Genomic DNA, 21,346 nt, shown 5'->3' on the forward strand with positions numbered 1-21,346 from the left:
CCATGTCTTTTTTTTTTTTTTTTGTACTGGTGTCTCCATGGTACTCCAGGTCCAGTCTCATGAGGGTGAAGTAAAAAGGCAGAATGACCTCCTCTTGACCTGCTGTTTTTGATGCAGCTCCAGCATACACGGGCTTTCTAGGCTGCAGGTGCACATTGACAACTCACATTGAGCTTCACATCAGTCAGTACCCTCAAGTCCTCAGGGCTGCTCTTAATCCATTCTCTACCTAGCCTATATTTCTTCAGGTGTAGGACCTTGCACTTGGCCTTGTTGAGCTTCATGCAGTTTGCATGGCCCTACCTCTTCTACTGGTAGGTAGTCCCTCTGGAAGGCATCCCTTCCCTTCACTGTGCTGACTGTTCCACACAGCTTGCTGTCATCATCAGCAAACTTGCTGAGGGTGCACTTGATGCCCCTGCCCATGTCTGACACAGATGTTAAACTGACCCTGAGGAATGCCACTTGTCCCTGGTCTCTGCACATTGAGCTGTTGATCCCAACTCTTTGGGGGCAACTATCTGTCTAACGCCTTATCTACCACATGTCTGATTTAGAGGCATTGTGGTATTTAGGGATATTGTGAGTGGAAGTAGCTAGAGGGCTCATGTAGTCCCACTTCCTGTGCAGAACAGGTCTGGCTAGGACAGGGTCACACTGCTTAGCTTAGTTCTGTGTTCTCCAAGGGTGGGTGTTTCACACCAGAGTTAATATTAGAACAACTTTTCCTTCCTGGTTAGAATTTCTTGTGTTCCAAGGGGTGAGTGTTGTCTCTTGTCCTGGTCCTGTCTCCCACAAAAAGGAAGGAGCTGCAGGCAGCAGCAACATCTCTCTTCAGCTTTCTGTTGGGGCTGACCAAACTCAGTTCTCTACTATCCACCCTAGCTGCTCTCTGCTTGGCTTGTTCCAGTGTGTCACCGTACTGGGGAACATGGCATTGGATGTGGTATTCCAGAGCTGCTCTGACAGGTGAGAGGTGTGAGCAGAGGGCCTGTGCTGCGCTGGGCTCAGAGCCTGCTGGTGTGGTTAGCCCTGGCTGCAGCGCTCCGACTCCTACAGCCCCACTCCCCAACCGCTTCGCGCTTAGGCGGCTGCCTGTTATTAGGCATAAACTGCCGCTCGAGGCTGAGGGCAGCTGGTAAAAGCGGCGTGACCCCGCGCCCTGCCGTGGGACCAGGCAGGGACCCCGTGCTGAGCTCCAGCCGCGGCACTAGAGGGCGCGGAGCAGGCGGGCACCGAGCGCGCCGGGGAGGGAGGGCGACGCTGCCGGCTTGTGACTCCAGTTCCTTCCAGCTTGGCTCCGGCAGCTGCAGAGCGCTGGCCTGGGCTGCCCTTTCGAACCGCTTGCAGGGCAGCTGGGGTGAATCTTCTCCCTGCCCGTGAGGTAAGCTGATCTCACAGCGGCAGCGAAGGCTGTAACACCAATAGCTAAAGTTGAGGCTGTAGTACAAGCGGGACTGGGTAACGAAACAGCTGCACAGGGAGCTGTGTTGCTGCAGTGATCCAAGCACCACTGCTCAGGGCTCTGCAACAGTGTCCTCTGGCACTGGGGGGGCAGGCACTCATCTCTTACCCCTGTGGAATGCAGGTGCTCCAGCCTGCACTCCTGGTAGGAAACTTACCCTACAGCATGTATCAAGGTCACCAACAAGTACCTTGGAACTAATCCTGGAACTGACTTTGGCACTGAACAGTGCAGTGGACAAATCTGTGGCCTCAAGGTGCCAGAGCAGATGATGAAAAATCTGCAGCTAGCAGTGTCACAGCACCTTGTTACAGCTGGCACTTATCCTTTATTTCTGAGTACTTCATGAACTCATTGATTATAAAAAGCCTTTTCCTTTAATTCTAGAGGGAGGGTGTGTGTGACACTGATTTCAGCCTCTTGCTCCTCAGCTACACAAGCTTGTTAAGTGTTATTGCATAAATAAGTCCAGCACTCCATTAATCAAATCAGACTTTATTCCCATGAATTCCTATACCCACAGTACCAAGGTCTTAGCTGAACATCTGACACCTGTGTACAGCTCAAGCAGCTATGGATGCAAAAGTTACAGCTGCTTTCAACTTCAAAAGGTAGAGTCTCAAAATGCATGTCTACTTCAGGGCCCCAGCTTCCTGCTGTAGGTTCAGTCCTAAACATCTTGCTTCTCTTGAAGCTTCAACTTTTGTATTAAAAACTGCAACCATGAGCTTTAAAAAATGAAAGCAAAGACAAATCTAAGAAATAGATTGAAGTATTCCACTGCTGTGGAGTCAGTCCTTGCCTTTTCCTAACTATCAGAAACATACAAATATACTCTTTCAGGTAGACAACTCTGAAAAGGAAGGGAAATGTAGCAAGTCTTAAAGCCTCACACCTGAACTAGTTCAACATTTGGCATAAATTCCTTTTAAAGTACTGGCAATGCACAGTATTACTGCCCCGGTGTACTGGTCACACAAGGTAAACCAGTGAGACACATAGCTGATTCCTCAGCCTCTAGCTCTGTTCTCACAGGTGTACCAAAGGGAGATGCACAGTTCTTGCCACATGTGAAAGCCACAGAAGCAAGAAGAGTTTGTGGGAATGCAGCACCCCCCCTTCATCAAAGGGGCTGTAACAGCACAGTGGAGGAGCTGGCTTAAGTGCACAGCAGCTCCAGGGCAAGAGGCAGCGGGTACCCAGCTGCTCTCAGCTATGGCTAAAGCTTTTACCCACATCTGGGAGCTGAAGGGAAGACTGTAACATGCAAAGCTGGGCTGTTGCGTGACTGGTGTCAGCCACTGACAAGCTGTGGTTGCTGTGACAAGTTGCTAATCTTTGTGCAGCTCTGATGATCTTGGGGGGATGTCAAAGAGCCCTGCAAACCCCAGCAGGCAGCCTGTCTGTGCCCTCCACAAGGGCAGGTGGTCAGACAGCATCCCTCTGTACAGCTCGGGCCTGAGCCAGGGCCTGAGATTTGCCTTGTCCAGGACAGGCAGTAGCTGCTGCTTGTAAGGAAAGCACACTTGTGTGGAGAACATCCTACATCAGGCATGGGAGTGGTAAAAATAGGTGTGACAGCATCAGTTTGGGCAACGCTGACTAACTGCAGGTTTACTCAAGTAACATGACCAAGCACACGTGCCCCCCAGGCCTGAGGGGGATACCAACTATCCAGTCATATGAGATTTTTCCACTCAACTGAGAAGACACAGCAAGTGGCAGGACTCCAGCACAACGAAGTGCTACACCATGGAGACCATGGTGTCAGCTGTCCACAAGAACTCAGCTCTGGCTTTCTGCTCATCTTCAAGCTTCCTGTCCTGCAACCACCCGGACTCATTCCTGTCAAGGTGACCTAAACAGGAGCCCTCAGAGAATGATGAGTGAAGACACAGAGCCAGAAGCTATTTCCAGCAGTTCTCCCTTACATGAAGGGTTTAACACAGTGGTGCTAGGTGTGCTCCAGCACTGCTTGGATTTAGAAACTAAAATGCTGCATGGACTCTTGAAACTCAGTAACTCTGTGTTTCTCTCTCAAACGCAGAGATCTCTCACCTCCAAGTCATACAAGGAGGCGGTGGATGCTTTCTACTCTTATAAGCCCACTCACTGAACAGAGGACACAAGTCAGACACCAACTGCTGTGACCTTGGAAAGTCACAAAGCAGACAGGAGCTGGAAAAGGGCAGGGGGGGCCCAATCAACCATTCTCAGCAAGATTAGCACTGCCATTATTTTGAGCCTTGCCAGCAGCAACAGGGAAGTTCACCAGCACAGCCTGGATTTTAAACAACTCACAGCTGCACATTACACCAAACCCAACAGGTCAACAGGAGTTGTTTTAGCACCATCACAGGTCAATAAAATACATTTATGACATGCAAGGTACCTAGTGCAGAATCTGCAAGATGGAGATAGTTCTGCTGGTCCAATTCAAGCAGCATGTACACATCTCTCTATCATCACCTGCATTTAAAAGATTAAAAATCCTAAACTGGAGTTGAGTTCCTAAAAATTAGGTCACTGATTTGGCCCTGCTTAGACCTCATGTGATCAATACATTTTTGATTAAGTGATCCTTAAACAACGTTTTGCCCTCTATCTGCTAGAAGGTATCAGTAAGAATCTATCTGTTGCATCATAAGTTTCCGGCTGTACTCATAGGCAAGGAACAGCGCCCCATTGGCCAGGAATGCACGGATCATGGTTGGCTTTAGTCCAGAATACAAGGCAAGTACACCTGGAAATGAAATCAGAGCCAGTTAGCAGTTTGAGATGTTCATGCTGTGCTTTTTGTGCCTTTGCAGGACACTGAAGTAATGCTGCTGCTCACAAGGACATGCACACACTGAGCTGAGCTCACTGGGGTGGGCAGCTGACCATGTCTGGATTGGATCTGGCTACAGGAAGAGCATCCAGGGTCATAATGTGAGCTTAGCCAGTTAAATGCTTAATGTTAGAAGCTTATCTCAGGTATGACAGGGTCTCCAAAAGGCTACCTTTATTGACCTGAGGATACAGCTCCCAGCAGCTGTACCACAGCTGGCAAGAGGAGAGAAAGAACAGCAGGATTATGGTGGAGCTGCACCCCAAGCCTGATGCCTGCTCTGATTGGTATCTTCCCTAGCAAAAGGACCAGGATCTCCTGCCAGGTACATTCTTATACTGTCTTCTGAAGTGCTTGATGCAGACCTTTTCCAAGCTGCCAGGCTAGACAGGGCTGAGTTATTAGACAGCCCTCAGTCAGCCACATATCAACTTCTAGAAGTGAAGACAAATTCTGTACTGAACCAGAACCTTCAAGTGTTAAATGGTTTGGTCACAGGTAGCAGAGTTTTCATGCATACTGTGCTCTGAGTGAACTGTGTCCTGAGCCAAGACACACAGGAGGTGCGTCAGGTCTCAGTTTCCAGATTCCAAACCCTTCAGGCTACAAAAAGCATCAATATTTGTTTGCCAGAAACAGGTATTGTCTGTCTCCAGGCATCAGTGGACTAGATTTAAGTGTTACTTGGTGATGGAGGATATAGATTTCAGTCTGCAGCTACAGCTTCAGCCAACATGCTGCACACTCACCTTCGGTTCTCACAAGAGTGACGAAGGTTCCCATAAAGCCTGTCTGCTTTCCAGCCATTGAAAGAACCTGAATTCTTGATTTGACACAGTCCACAGGGTACACAGCAATCCACAGGCAGCTGCCTCCAAAGCCGCCACTTAGGAGCAAAGGAATGGGACCTAAAGTTAAGAAACAAACTTTTATACACACCCCCAAAAATTCACCAATGTAAATATGACATTGTTTTATCTACAGAAGTCAAAGAAAATAGTGGAACCTGCTTATGACAAAAAGAGCAGTTCCTACTCCCCCACAAACCTGTAAGTTAATTTTAAGCCATTGGTAAGTTGCAAGTCTAACCAGGAGATCAAAGGTTAGAAGGAGCACCTCTTCACATGGCCAGTACACTAAAAGCATTCTCTTTTGACTGTATTTAACTAAATTAACTCCACTTCTTTCACACTTGTAATCACTTCTCAGTGCTAATTGTGAAATGGTTTAAAGTAACATCACATAGTGGCACTTGTCACCTGTACTGAGATTTGACACAGTGAAGTTACTTTGTATTCAGCCATTCTTTTTCATGATACAACCTCATTTTGTGTTTCAGATCAGAAGTTTCTAAGCACTCTGCAACAGAGAGCAGAATGCATGCAGCTGAAATCCTAATTCCCAGCAAGACAAAGTTACTGATCAGTCTTTGAACAGGAAACTAGTAGTCTTTATTCTGGCATATCCTCTTTTTTTCATGTCTAATTTTCAAACTCAGCATCTTTTTACTATCATTGTAATGACATCTACTGGTCAGCATACACCTGAACATGCTGTTCAAGATAATACAGGTAAAGACTTACAAAATATTACTCTGAACAGCTGCTGAAATGGATAGTTCAGGGTAGGGTCAGGTATTTAAGTAGTTTTGAAGTAGTGATGTTAGCTCACTGTATTTATTTGTTATTTATTATAAAGACATCCTGCTTTACAGCATCACTTCAATAACTCATTACTATCTATACACACAAAACACAGACCTCCATATGCTGTATATCTGGTTTCCCTCATTTTGCTGGGTACCTTCAGGGAAAGCATGGTCCCCACCCTCCTGCCACGTTCCCCATGACAGTACATTAAGATCTCCCTGGAAAGAGGGGCACCATACCTAATTCATCTTTAGATCTCCCAGAGGCAAAGAACGTCCGGCTCAGTTCGTACCCTCCAAAGAAGAAGAAATAGCCTGGGACTTCCCGCAGCAACGTGCTCGACAGGCCACGGTAGAACCCAAGGGGACCATCCTTTTGAATAACACTCTTCACTACTGACCAAACTGTACTGAGAGAGAGGTTGGTCCAGTTAGTGATGCTTAACAGCCAGATAACGAGAAGGTTACAGAGCAACAAGCGACTGCAGTGGCAATGAAGGGTTAGACCCTTTGTGTTAGACAATGCATTTCAATTAAGACTTACAAGACCCTGCCAGGAGGCCTTCACTGGCATGCAGCCCCACTGCTATCTGAGAGCTCCAGGTGTGACCCTCCCAGCCACAACTCTTACCTGGTTAATAGCGCCCTGCAAGCGTGACACTGAGCCAGTATGGAATGAAAAGTAATAGACACACATGCAAGTGTTTGGGAGATACTGTGCAAGGTGTGTACTTACTTGTGTCCCTGGATTATCTTCCCTGATAACTGCATTTCGTGCATGGCCTGCAGCCGGCACTTCACCAGCTCGGTTGGGCAGAGGACAAGGGTGGCAAAGGCAGAGGCGAAGGAGCCCGCAGCAGCATTCTGCAGATCACTGCAAGAGAGAAGCTACAGGGTGTACTTGGGCACTGACCTTCAGTGGAGTGGAGCCAGGGCACCAGCTGTCTGCTTCCTGAACCCGCACCCTAAATGCTATCAAGAAAGATGGACAGTCTTGGGGGTGTCTCAAGGGAAGGGGATTTGAACCAGAGCTATAAACCTAGCTCATCCCATCTTCATTTATGGCTCAAATACATCCTTTTGAAACTTAAGATAGACTGCAACATTTACCTTCTAGTGACTGCAGAATAAACACCATCAAAACTGCCTGTTCTTGGCTTTTATAAACATTTCCATAGGCTTATTTTACTGGGCAACTTTCACATGCTAATACTGTTCCTCCAAGACAGCAGGAGCAATAACCACCTCATATAGGTAGTAATACTCTCAAATTCATTTTACTGCTGTTAATACAGCATTTCAGTGGGAGACAATAGAAATCATACAATCACCTGGGTTAGAGGAGACCCTTTAGATCAAGTCTGACCATAACTCTGCCTAGTCCATCTCTAGATCATGTCCTAAAGCACTACATTTACATGCCTCTTAAATACCTGTGGGGATGGTGACCCCACCACCTCCCTGGGCAGCCTATTCCAGTGTTTGACAACCTTGACAAATCTGAAACCAAGGCACAAGGAACTGCTAGAATCTTCCTTGGATGTGCCACCACAGAAGCAACCATGTGCATCAGATGGCACAGAAACAAACCACATAACTGAACAGGACTGCACTGACTCAGTATTCCAAAACCAAGACTTGCTTTCAGGTGATTGTCTACACACACCGCAAAGCCTGGGCTGCTAAACTGGTGTTGGACAGAGGCTGCACAACAGCAGGGAACAAGTGAGTGGAGCTTCTCTTTCTTCAGAGCCAGCACAGCAGAGGCTGACCTCCCTGCTGCCACATGGAATCCCCTTCCATGCACTGGGACCGTTAGCCTGGTGCCCAGCAGTTTATACACCTACAGCACCAGCACTTAAAGCTGCAACCTTTCACCTGACAAAGGTGTGATGTGATGCAAAGCTCATGACATTCAGCTAGGATAAGTATCAAAGCAGAAGAATTCAGTAGCTGCCTGCAAAGCAGCAACTGAATAATACACAGTAAGAAACAGCAACACTGATCCCCCAACACACTTGCAGCATGCATGCAGCTTGGCTTAACAGGGAGCAGAGATGCACATGGCTGAGCCCTGCAGTCCTGAAGCTATGAGCAAGGCAATAAGGTTACACACTGAAGAGTTAAGGTAAGAAAATCTGGAAGAGGTGCCTTCCAACCACACACTAAACAGTGCAAAGGATCCTTCCTCCTTCAGAAGAGGAAAAACCCAGATGCTATCAGACTTGAAAAGAATTCTGACATGTTTACATAAAGGACTAGATTTAGCCATAATTTAAGTTTTTTCTACTTCTGCCTATTGATGCTTAATTTCAGATTCAACTAGGCCAGCTGTTTAGGCTTTGGTCTTTAATATAGTGAGCCTTGCTGCAGAAATAACAAGCCTTGAATCCCATTCAAGTCCTCTCTGAATTCAAAATGCCTAATTCAGTGATTTTTCTGGATGGGAGAGTTTTGATCACACAGCACAGGAACAAGAAACCTCTACTGTTTACACTGCTGCTTCTTCTGTAAAGAGGCGTTTATTTTGTTTCTTCAAAGAAAATAAGCTGCTGAAGATGACTAGTCACGTACTAAGGAAGTCAAACTGAGGTGAACAAGGATAATAGTTCTCTCAGTTTAGACTTTAGCACGAAAGAAAATCAGTTTGATTGGACAAAATGGATGTTAAAAGATAAATGGAATTTAGCATTTCTCTCTCCATTTGTTTTCTTTTTGACTCATGCACCAGTGGAGTGCATCCTTTTAACTGGAAAACATGGTTTTGTAACTGTCCTTGTAATCGTTTTGCAAGGCTTCACACCCTGAGCCCAGTGCCCCTAAACACAGGCAGGCTCAGCAAGCTCATTTCCAAGGTGTTTAGAGGTGTGACTGAAGGTAGCTTAAAGCAAAACCAAACCATTACAGCCAGCTTTGAGAAATCACAAACATCATAAAATAAAGTAACAAGTAGATACAGGCAAGAAAAATTCTCAGGTTCACCTCACTTAGCCTGAAGAAGAAAACACATTAGGTAAAGATAGTATGACACCTTTTTAAAATAGCAGAGGCAATTAAGGTAATTGCAATTCTTTACTCGTCATGCCTGGAGGATAGAGCCACCTCATCAGGGTTTCTCCCCTCCCCTACAGCACACTACAAGGCTTCTCGACTCTTCCACAACAAGAACGGGTGGAGACATCCGGGACTGACCACATGTACTCAGGATACCCCTGCAGACCATAATGACACAATTCTCTCATACAGGCACTGTGTCAGGTGCCCCCACAATGATCCAGAGGAGTCCAAGAGAGCAACAAGGAGGGGGAAACCTTAAGTAAATTTAAATTCTTTAGTGTTTTGTCTTAGTGCAGCCATGCAGCCATGCTATTTGCTCTTCAATCAACAGTGACTGAAACAGCCATCCTGGATCTGAAAGGTACCAGTGCCTGACCATGTAAAGAAGGATCAGAGGCAGCTGCTATTGCTACATGTTTATATTACACTCCCACTCTGTGTCAGATGGAATGGTACACCTGCATGTACTGTTTGAAAGTTTCTAGTGCCACCTCCCCTACGTACACCCTAAATATACTGTCCCAGTCACTTGAGACGATGATCCTAAAGCCACCTGCAAGTCTGCCTCCTAGGAGGGTCACAAACGATGGTTGAGCAAAGCGTGCTGTTGGTAGCCTACCTCCTGCACTTCAGTGTCTGGGAAAACATACAGGGTCTGTAAGCTGAGCAAGCAAAAAAATCCCTGATCTAACCAAGCAATAAAAGAAGGTAGAAACAATTCTGCCTCAGCTGAGAGGTTTCAACTGCAAGTAGAGAGCAACTAATATAATTTGTTTCTTCTCTCCATATTCCCTCACAGCAGGCCTCAGTCTTAAGATATAGCACATCTTAACAAGTAACAGGAGAGCTCCTCCCATAATGCCACTTTTAGATATTGGTCTTGCACTCAGGTAGCTCCCCACATCACATCAGAGATCCCAGAGGCAGAATCATGGCCTACCCAGCTACTTCCACTTGCTGACAGTCAGAACAAAGTTATTAACAGGAGTGCAGCTGAAGCTTCATTACTCTTTGAATGAATGGAGTTTGTACAGTATGAGAAGTCTTTTACACACTGTGGAGCATCACAGGGATAGAGAAGGCACAGCTACTCTCAGAGCTCCACAGATGTACCTTGAGAAGTGTCTAACAGTAAATAAAGTACACAGACTGCTGGACACTGACAGCCCTGAAGTGATGCACCTGGAGAAGAGTTATCCAAGCTAGAGACATACCACCATCGCTACAGCAGGGCATCATGACTTGTTCACACCCTGAATACTACTCACAGTAGAGCTCATGAGCTCAAAGCCAGGTGCATTAGAGTTACAAGAGTTTCAGAGAAGGGCAGTGAGGGCAGCTAAAGTTAAAGCTCCAGAGTGCTCACTGACTAGGATGGCTGGGATCCTTCTATCTAGGAACAGAGTCTGGTGAGAAGAGGGCCATGGAAAATGGCTAGATGTCAACAAAATCCCAAGTGGCATGGAGACAGTGGCTAGGATCAACTGCCTCTTCCAGAGTGGCTGTCACCCTCAGAACTCCCTACCAAAGTATAATGTAAAGACAAGGAACAAGAACTCAAGAAGAGACTGGACAAGTGTTCCAAAAGAGATCCAAAGTCCCTGACTCAATCACCCCAGGACCAAGAAATCCACTGAACTAAGAAAGCAGCCAGGCAGAGAATTCAGAGTAAGTATTACACACTTTATCTTCTTTTTCATTCCTTTGGCAACCACTTACCAACAGTGCTGTAAACATCACACTGCACAATGTTAGACCTTTGGTCTAACCACCATTACATTCAAGCTTTTGAAACTTAAATAAATTGTAATAGCAAGGCAGTTCTAGAAAAGTGTCCTTCCCCTTCAGTATGCCTCCCTCTGAGAGGAACCAACATAGAGATCAGGACAATACCAGCTTTCACGTATTGCAATACTCATTCCCTTTGGTAAGATGTTCCAAACCTTGAATATTCCAGTTAAGCAATTATCTAAACCAGTCAGCTGCAGTGACAAGTAGATGGCTGTTGTAGTTAGACACCACATCCCAGCACAAAAGTCTAGATTCCAAAGCTTACAACACTGCCTAACGTCAGAAGGGGGCTTGGGACACCATCTGCACCCTGACAGTGCAATATTTGCAAGCAGCAGATGCCCAGCTTTTTATTTATTGTAAAATATGAGACCAATTTCTATTACTAACCTGAGCTTTGTTTTCCTGTCTACTCCAACAATTCTTCTCACAATTTGTTGGCAAAATCCATAGCACATGAACAGGACAGAGTTCTCTGCGATGTTGGCTACAAGTGCCGGAGTGGTTCCCTTGTAGAAGCCTCGAAACCCCACCTGCTTATAGGTCTTCACAAAACAGTCAACAATTCCTTTGTACATGTCAGGGAACGTCTGCATCTTCACCTTGGCGGTGTCGAAGGGCTGGCCGGTCACCACACATGCTGTCCCACCTAAGGAAGCAGTGAGTTATTAGGGTGACTGAAGGCTATCACAACTGAAAGGCATATATATATATATATATATATGCAACAGTGCTACTAGGAAAGTAACTCAGAAAGCAAAGATGAACAAATTCTCTGCAGGAAAAGGCAACTGCAATGATTTTTAGCACAATGGTATGAATTGTCAGTGGTGAATTAGTTAACCTGAACAAAAAAACCTCATGCATAAGACCAGTAGCAGCTTGATTCTCATTAAAGACTTCTTTACCTTCCTAAAAGCAGGCGTCTAAATGAATCAGTTCACTTATGTAAGTGGTGTGGTGAATTAGAGGTATTGTTCTGCAATCAAGCCACTTGTGTTAATGAGTTAAGCAACATTTTCCCTTGCTCATCAACGCAGTGGTTCAGAAGCCATTTGATTTAGTTCCAACAATAACAAAAAACTGAGAGATTTGTAATCAAGTGAGACAAAGATTCCCCTAGAACAAGAGGAACACTGCTGAGAGCGCGCTAGAACTGATGATGCATTATAAATTGATAACCAAAGTCTCAAGCCCTTTACTTCAAAACTCCTGATGATTCTTATTTACATTTATTCCCATATACCGGAAGAAAGCATCCAGGATAAGCTGAAAAAGGGCAAAAGGGTAAAGTTTCTCAATGTGTTATCTTTTCCAAACTAAACTGCAAGGTCAATACCCTGAGAACTTGTGAGGTATTTCCATCAATGTCATCAGTAACCACTCTGCCTGCAGTGCAGTGTTCTTCCCCAAGGTCTAACTCAATTCAGTACTCCACAGAAAGAGCTAACGCTACACTTTTCCAGTAAGGAATACCAGCATACACTGACAGCAGTCTGTTAGGAGCCAAGACCATGTAATAAGTGTACCTTACAGACTTCATAGTTTTGCTTTATTTTTAGCAAAAAGAGAGAACTACCCTAAAACCAGAAGCCGATCTCTAACCAAAGCACAGTTGACATTCATATCCCTTAAACAGGGCAAGTTAAGATAGTTTTTTCAGCTATGAAACTGAAAAAAATACCAGTAAATGCAGATAAGGTAAAGAAACCAAAATAGAAACAGATTTTCAATTAAAATTTTTTGTTTTATAAGTGGAGAGTAAAAGACTAGGGAAGTGTTTGTTTAACAAGGGCTACTTTCAATCAATTTACTCCTTGCAGAAACATTTGTGTAACCTTGTTATTGCTCCTTGGCAAAGACCTCCTTCAGGTCTTGAGGAACTCAAGATCTTACCTCCCATAAAACTTCCTTCTCAAACCAGATGGCTAATTAAAGCTTCAAACCATGCAAGGAACCATGAAATGCTTCTTCCTCTGGGAAGGATAACCAAGGAGTGGGGTACCTGGCTCAGACCATTAGAGGCTTATGTGGATGTTACTGAAGAGCAGAGTTGGAAAGGCTCAGACAGTGCTGTTTCCACGCAAGTCAGGTAGTTACTCAACTACAGGACAAATGCTATGTTCCTGTGTAAGGGTAAAGCTAAAACATCTATGTGTAGTAAAATAATGGTTGATGGAAGAAGCCCAAGAAAACCAGGAATGGCCTTGGGAATGCAAAGCTGAAAAACTGGATGTTGACTGTGAATGGCTGTTCTTAAAAAGTGAAAGGGCTCTCTTTACACTGCCACTGGAGGTGGCACAAGAAGCCCAGCAAGCTACAGCAATGAACTTTGTAAGCTTCAAGGAAGAGATCAAGAGTTCCAGTTAATATCTAAAATATTAAAGAAAAAAAAAAGAATCTTCCAACCAGCACCAGGGTATAAAAAAAAAAATCAACACAAACCAGAAAAAACAATGTTTGAATGTTCAAATACAGTTTTAACATCAGGCAAGAGAGTGCTACTTAATCAAAGAAGTGATTAGAGGTTGCTCAGATCCTGGGCAAAGGACTATGACCCACAGGCAGCTAAATGACTTATTTATTCTAGTTCAGGATTTACTTGCCCCAGTAAGTCCTTACTTATCAGGTAGTCAGGATTGTATCTGGAGGGGAAGGTAAAATCAGGTTACGTGCTGGAGGAACTGTTTCCCTGCTTACATACACTTTCTAAAGGGTACAGAGACATATGCAACAGTAACTGGCATGACTAACCAACACAGGCAAGTATGTGGAAAGAATGTGGAAGATAAATACTAGAGGAACAGTAAAACTGTTACAACAGAAGTAACAAAGAACGAACAAGAACAGTAATTTAGGATTACTGTAGCCATGTGGAAAAGTGTCTGGATTCCTTCATCTTATCTAAGGGAAGAACAATACCACAGAAGGAAACAGCATAATTCATTCCAAGATCCTCTACGCTCTACAGCCTCAAGTGCATGCCCTCCCTGTTAGCTTGGACATGGGCACGAAACAGTATCACCAGGCAATGCCTAGCTAACACTAGTTTCCAGCTCTTGCAGTAGCCAAGATGAGATACACCAGACTTCAACTCAGAAAGTTCGCTTCCTAAGCCAGAGTGCTCCGCTGCCGGTGAAGTTAGCAGCGTTCCTGAGGCAAAGTACCAGGAAGGAGAGCAATCAGAGTCCATTTATGGACCTGGGAACCCCTGCAAAATCATCAAGAACTACACAGATGTTGAGCTGCTACTTTGGCAAACAATGCAGATTATTATCTCTTCACTGAGGACCCAAACCCCAAGGAGAATGAACAGAGCAACAGAAACATATTTAAGGCAACAAAAGAATAGCGGCAGAAACAGCTCCCTTCCCTGGCAGAGAAAGAGGGTGTTGTCTTGACAAGAAGATATTTTGCAGAAGCTAACAAAGCAGATATTTGCTGGGCAGAATATGATGGCAGCCCCAGTACTTTTCAAAGGTGCCACACTGGACACGTTATCTGTCACCCCTTGCTTTCACTGCACTAGTTAACTCCACTCAGACAAGTGACCTCAAATAGCTACCCCTGAATGAACTTAACACCATTAACACTGTCATACTCACAATATTAACACCATCATAAAAGGACTGTGGTAGCTATTGTGGGTGTGTGTGGGGGAAATGAATTGTTTAAACTGTTCACAACAGGACATTAGACAAACTTTTCCTTCCACCCTTTCAGTATGAGCTTTGTCAGCTTAGAACTGGCAAGAACACCACTTTTCCCTAGTAGAGTTTCCTTCTTTTTCCTTTTCCCTTCAGCCACAGCTGCTACCAACATGGTAAGGTCAGTGAGACAACACAACTGTTTCTTGTCACTTCTCCAGCAAAACACCATAGCACAGACTACACCGAGTGGAAGTTAGCTGAGTGAATGCATCATCAACAGTCCTACTGCTGAGCTTCCCAGCTTTTAAGGATTCACACCAGGATGCCATCTAAGCCAGTGACCCTTCTGATAGAGAGGGTTCCTGTGACAAAAGCAGCACCTCAGTGTGAGTGATTGAGTTCATTCCAAAACTCTCCTTGACTCGGCTTTTTAAATTCATGTAAGCATGAGAACTAACAGTGAAGCTTAAGCCTCCTCCTGGAAAACTATTAGTCTGAATTAAGGGTTGCACCTTCACTGTCTGTCAGGGCTTTCATCAGGGAGAAGCCATAATGATGCAGTTACCACGCCAGCTGATGTCAGCTGCTTCACTTCCATATCCTTAAAATACAGAAGGCAATGCTTTTTATAACCATGGGAAACTGCTTTTACATTTGTCGAAGGCATGGAAACTGTCCCTCAGAAGTGTTGTGTAACTAAGTGCTCCCCAGCCTTACCTGCAGCTCCTGCTGTGAGGTCAATAGCAGCCTGAATAGCAGAGTTGATCCTCATGCTTTACACTGACTTACAAGCTACTTCAGAGTGAAGTCTCTCAGTTTCCTCTCTTGTGTGGAGATACTTGTCTCCTGAAGGAAGAGAAAGATGAAGCATATATTATTTATAACAATAACTCTGACAGGCAAAAGCATCACATCACTTTCAATCCACTCTTCCATTTACCTTGCCCTTAAACCATTTAGAGACAGAAAATGCCTATCCCCAGGATTGAGATGCAACATGTTTGTATTTTTACTGACTAGTTTTGCTGCATTAGGAAAATCCTCTGGAGTATCATTGCCTAACACCAGATTGCTTGGGCTTTCCAGCTTCTAGTCTCCCTGGATCTCTTAAGTGAAAGCAAAGTACCTCCCAGGAACACTGCAGAGTATTACCTTTCTATTGATCATAGAAGCATAGTCTCCATCAGGTGGCAGGAATATTTCCAATATTTCCCCGTCTCAGCTCCCCACCTGCAAAGCAAAACAGAGAACTGGTGAACAGCAGCTAAGAAAACCTTATTCATGACGATGCAGGCACATCAGGTATTTCTACGCAGCCGTTGTAAGATAAGAGGAATAAAAATCAACATCTAGACTTGTGCCTGGCTGTCACACTCCCAGTGCAAGTCCCCAACACACTAACATCTTGTAAGAATTACACCTCGTCTCTCAGGAAGGCAGCTGGAAAGCTGAGAATACAAAGGCGACGCTTTCAAATAGAACATTCAAATTAATTCCATTCTCAAGTTTGCAGGAAGGTTCTTTCACTGGGTGAGCACTTAAAACAAGATTGCTTATCTGGAATAAAGTCACTGAGCCAAAGAGCTCCCACTGTTTCAGAATCATTTTGCTGAGCAAGACACCTAGTTGGCGGTGCTATCAAAAAGGTTGCATGAGTCTTAAAAACCATACAAATACACACATAAATCAGCCCTTTGACTTTTAGGCCTGGATTTTCCACTCTTCTTTTACATTCCAAAATATATTTTGGATTAATATAAGTAGGAAACAATTTCCAGTAGGCTACACTGCAGGAATAATTAGAAAACTTTCGCACGGTATGAACCACATCCTTTGTGCAACTTCTACATTACAATCACAGGCAAGGCTTTAAGAAAGAGCATATCTAAACAGACTTACTATTCCTGACGCTTAAAAGTCTTCGAACAGTAGGGCAAGTACTGCCACTCAGTAACTTCACAGGTCCAATCTGTTCAAGTAGTACTGTGTGAATCTGAACGTAACGAGTTTTCTTAAAAAATATTCACTACTCTTGTAATAAATGGCACTAATACATATTGTTTCCAAATTGTGATAAATTTGAGCAGTTTCACTAATGACAGCATAGTATGGATAGAGGTTATTTCAAAACAGGGGCTCCAAGACTATGCTATGCTTCGTTATCCTATATACCTCACTAGCGTTCTCACAGCACTCCGCAGTTTTGCTCTCATGCAGAGGAAGAAAAGATCAGTGAGACAGCCTCTGAATGAAGGGAATTACTAGAGAGCAACAATCGGCTGCATTCAGTAAAAAGTAAACTGCTTGCATCATGGTGAGTGCTTATCAACTTGTGCCAGTCCCCAGCGGCAGGTCACGCCAAATCACCCACAGATACCCACTGAAAGCTTGGCAGCAGAAGGAAAAAGATACTTCCTTGGCCTATGAAAACATGTAAGTTTTAAGAGCCAAGGAACTTTAGTTTCACAATCCGTAAGAGCACATTGCCTCTTTCAGAGGACTCAGTCAAACCACCACCAGTATGATATATGCACATACCTTCTCTCCTATTTGTTCCTACTTGTAATAACACTAGCAAACGAAAACCAGCACACAGACACAGCAAGGCAACAACTGCTCTGTTACCTCCGAAGCAAATCCAAGCCTCAAGCCTTGTAACACAGAGACATTAGTTAGTACAGCAGGCCCTGGAGAGCCCTCCACCCACAGCCCCAGGTGTGACTCTCAGCTGATATGTTCTCCAGGCACTTCAGTTGATAAAGGCAAAAGGTTTTCCTTGTAAGAGCCCACAGAGGCCGGCCGTGCCTCCTGCCTCCCAAGGTCAGGTCAGCGCAGGCCGGCACCCCAGCAGCCGCGGGTCTGCCTGCGACAGGCTCCCACACGTGTTCGCAGCTGGCACAGAGACGAGAACGCTGGGCTGGCCGGGCCGCCAGCCCCAGCGCGGACTACGTCCAGAGGCAGCTTTCCCTAGGAGAGGAAGGCTCAGCCTGCAACCGCCGCCACCCACCGCTCCCTGAACGCCCGCACATTGTGTGTGGGAAAGCCCCGGCCTGCGCTCGGCGGGGCGGGGAGACGGCAGAGGCCTGCCGGAGCAGGAGACCGCCTAACCTCGCACCGCCCCCACCCCGACGCCTCTCCCCAGGGGCTGCACGCAGCCCGCAGCTTCCCCGGGACCGCGCATCGCTGAGCCCCGGGGCCGCGGCACACACAGAGCTCACCCGCCAGACCCACAGGCCGCGGAGCAAACAGCCCGGCTCCCGCCTGGGGACCGCTCCACGCTAAGCCGAGCCACGGCCAGCCTGGACTCGCTCTGTTCGCCCGCCAACGGGGAGGGCAGGGACAGCAGCCACCGCCGGTACCCAGCGCCATCACTCACCGCAGCACGCCGCCCACCCGGGCAGCCCCGTTCCCCGCCGCCGCTGCCCCTATATAGGCGCTCGAAGAAGGCGGCGCGCCCCCTCCCCCCCGCGGCCCGGGGAGGCGTTGGGAGGGCGGCGCGGCGGGGCCGGGCCGGGCCGGGCGGCGGCCTTCGGTGCCCCCGGCGGCGAGAGGCGGTTCCAGACGGGCGGGAAACACCCAGCGGCCGGCGTGGCTGCGGGGCGGGGGCCGGGAACAGGGTTTTGGGGGCCGCACAGGTACGAGCCTTTGTACCACCAGCGCTCCGCTCCCCCTCCGAAACCCTGCGGCCTGGAACCTCTGCCCGGGGCTCGGTGTCGCTGCGGGGCGCGGTCCGCGGGTGGGTGCGGCCGTGGTAGCGGCCGTGCGGGTCGAGCCGCAGCACAGCGGCCTGGCTTCTTTTTCCCCTGAAAGAATCTTGTTTGGCAGGCTGTTTAAGCTTACTGGACCGGATCTAACCGAATTTACTAATTCGAACCACAGTATTTGTTTGTGTCGGTTCGTTGGTTGGGTTTTTTGGTTGTAAAGAAGGATTTATTTAGGAATTAAGTACCCTGGAAAAGGTGATGTGTGCCTACAGGGAGCCACAGCAGAGCTGCCATAGCCTGTGACACAGGTAGTTATCCCCACAGCCACAGGCTGACTAGAATATTTGGGGCAGTTGGGTTTTTTTTCCCTCCTGGTGGTCTGCTGTATTTGACACATTTTTTCCAATATCATTCCAAGAATACAGGAGAAATAAAATTAACCTGTGGCCATATTTTTTTTTGCTATGTGCCTGAATACCAGTTATGTCAAACAACAACAATTATGGCCCCTTCCCCACAATATAAAACTCCCTATTATGTTTCACATATGTGCTAGAGGTTTGGAGATATTTTATAGTTAAAAAATAACAGCTGTCTGAAATCTTTAATGGTATAAAGTTACACCTGACATCTTGGATGCTGACTAAGATAAAAAGGAAGTTCTGCCTCCTTGGTTGAACTGAATAAACACTAGTGGAGATACAAAGTAAAAGGCATTTCTGTTCAGAGGTCTGCTAAAAACTAGCTTTACTTGCACATAAAAGTGACCTGTAGCACATTAATATGCTACAAATTTGACATGGATAGGCACTGAAACTGTGAGCAATGTGTAAGCACTGTGTAAGCAATATGCTGCAGTTCAAATTACTTCTGCTAAGCTGAGATGTCACTTGCTGTCCTAGCTTTTTAGCAATAGGAAGTGGAATATCACAGAATCCCAGAGGTTGGAAGGGACCCCTGGAGAAGTCCAAACCCCTCTGCCAGAGCAGATCACCTAGAGCAGGTCACACAGGAATGCATCCAGGTGGCTTAAACCACCGTGCTGAGGGTTAGTACCACTTTCCTTGGCTGAAACTGTGCAAAACTCCTTTGTTTGTTGGGGGGTGGTGGTGGTGGTGTTAGTTTGTTTGTTGGGTTTTTTCTTTTTCTTCTTTGGTTTAGCAATTAATAGAAATGTTTGCAATAACGATTTTCAGAAGCAATGCCCAGGTGAAATGGGGAATCAGTAGGACACTGTACAGCCCGTGGAAAGGTAAATGAGCATTATCTGTAACATTTACCAGTGATCAGTAATACCTGAGATATTCTGCCAGACCAGGCAGTGTTTCTGGGAAGTTCTGCACGCCTGCAGTCCCTGCAGTCACCTATTTGGGTGGATTGAGATGAGCAGACCTACATATTTGAGCTCAGGTCCACAGGGTTTTCCCCAAAATAAACCAAATCATTCCTACTTTACAAGCCCAAACCAGGGCAAAAGCATTACAAATACCAGAAAGCTAACAGTAATATTTTTTCCTCCTTCCACTTTTAGTAATTGTAGGATTCAGACACAGCTGATTTTTCTTGAAAAATCTTGAAAGATCCTTTTGAAGTGGTTGGGGGCTATTCTTCAAAACACAGCAACTGTTAAGGAAGAATAGGTTCAGTCATAAACTGTTTTAGAAACTCCATCAAATTGCAAATTACTTTATTGCTTTAATGTAGAAACAATTACCAAGTCTGTGGTAACCAGGTGGTGATGGTGAATTAGTTGTGCATCTCAAATGATCTGAAATACTTTGAGATTCAGTCACAGAGAGTTTTGATCTGTGTGCTGACTTATTTTTTATCAGGACAGCAGTGTTGGAAGATTCAGTTGGTGTAAAAATATCTAGCCCCTAAATGTAAAGAAGCTCGCAACTAATATGCCGTTAAATCACGTGCTGCCTGCTGTTGGCGTTTGCCAGCTGAAAGAAGAGGACTCGAGTATTTCAGGATGCTTGTTCAGATCCACGCTTCTGTGGCGGGCCACCAGGTCTGCTCTTGTTCAGACCCGGTACAGAAGATGGGATGGTGAGAGTGCTTGTGCCTGGGAGGTTTTGTAGCAGTCAGATGCAGCACTACAATGAGCATATTGCCACCACATGGCGACTTCTGCTACCTGCACCCGTATAGGCTAAGCCAGACCGTGCTTTTTGTCCCTGCACTGTGCTGGCGTGGAGGTCCCAATGGGTAATTTTGGGGGGGCTTAACTTTAAGATTCTTCTCAAAGGATTTAGGCAGGAGAGAAACAAGACACATGTGCAGAGAGCTTGGCTTGCATGTGCTTTGCAGGAATATGGAAGGGTGTCCTGGTTTTGACCAGGCCAGAGGCAACCTCTGAAGAGGTGAGCTGAGTTAGTCAGGCTGTCTCCCACACCACCTGACATCACTTCTCCATAATAAGGGCTGGTTTGGGAGGGGCACTCCTGGCTGCCTCTAGGGCAGTCTGAGTGTGGCCAGGGTATTGGAGTGGGTCCTTGTGTCGTGCAGCACTCTGTAATTATGGGGTCAGAAAGGTACTCTCTGTTACCATTGTGTGTGAGTGTAATTGGCTGTTATTGTTCTATATGTGGTGATTTTGTCAGTAAACTGTCTTTATCCCAACCCATGGAGGCTCTGTCTCTTTCTCCTCTGGGAGCGAGCAAGTGGCATGTGGTGCTCGGCCACTATTTGGAGCTGAACTACCACAGAGTGTTACCTGGGACTGAAGGGGTTGCAGATAGTGCTTTGGATATGGGTGATTTGATTTGGATGTGATGGTCCATAGTGTGGTGGGAAGGGCGCAACTGCTCTTGAGCAGAGTGTTTTGGTGCTGGAGGGATGGGTAATTTCTGGGAGCTCAACAGCTGTGAGAGGGATGCCATGGAAGCTTGTCTGGTGTAGGCAAGGAAGGGGTTTGTTGCAACATGCATTCCTTTCCAACTTGCAGTATCTCAGCAATCCAAGCTTGCCTCCTGGGCACACCATCTCCAGCCAGCCACGGGCAAACCACTCATTCCCACTCATTCCCTGAAGGCCACTTTGCCTTTCCTAATCCTTAGGGAAATTCTCATTGCACAGGAGGATAAAAGTTCTTTGCAAGTATCATCCCAGAATAGGAGCCAGAGCTGCAGAAACAAGATCCATCAAAACCTTGCAGTGGACTTAGGTCAGACTGGAGAGGTGGGTCAAGGAGTACAG

At 46.1% G+C, this 21,346-nt stretch overlaps 1 protein-coding gene across 1 annotated transcript; it reads right to left on the reverse strand.

Moving 5' to 3' along the window:
• Positions 1-3,981: 3,981 nt before the first annotated feature.
• Positions 3,982-15,213, reverse strand: SLC25A15 (solute carrier family 25 member 15; the record flags this gene model as incomplete). The annotated part of the gene is made up of 6 exons (XM_084279340.1): positions 3,982-4,208; positions 5,045-5,203; positions 6,184-6,353; positions 6,680-6,817; positions 11,182-11,440; positions 15,159-15,213. The coding sequence occupies 6 exons, from the start codon at positions 15,211-15,213 to the stop codon at positions 4,084-4,086; spliced, it is 906 nt and encodes a 301-aa protein (XP_084135466.1). The 3' UTR covers positions 3,982-4,083.
• Between the last annotated feature and the right edge of the window lie 6,133 nt (positions 15,214-21,346).

Source organism: Gallinula chloropus (assembly GCF_964237585.1).
Source record: "Gallinula chloropus genome assembly, chromosome: 1".
NCBI classification, from domain to species: Eukaryota; Metazoa; Chordata; class Aves; order Gruiformes; family Rallidae; genus Gallinula; species Gallinula chloropus.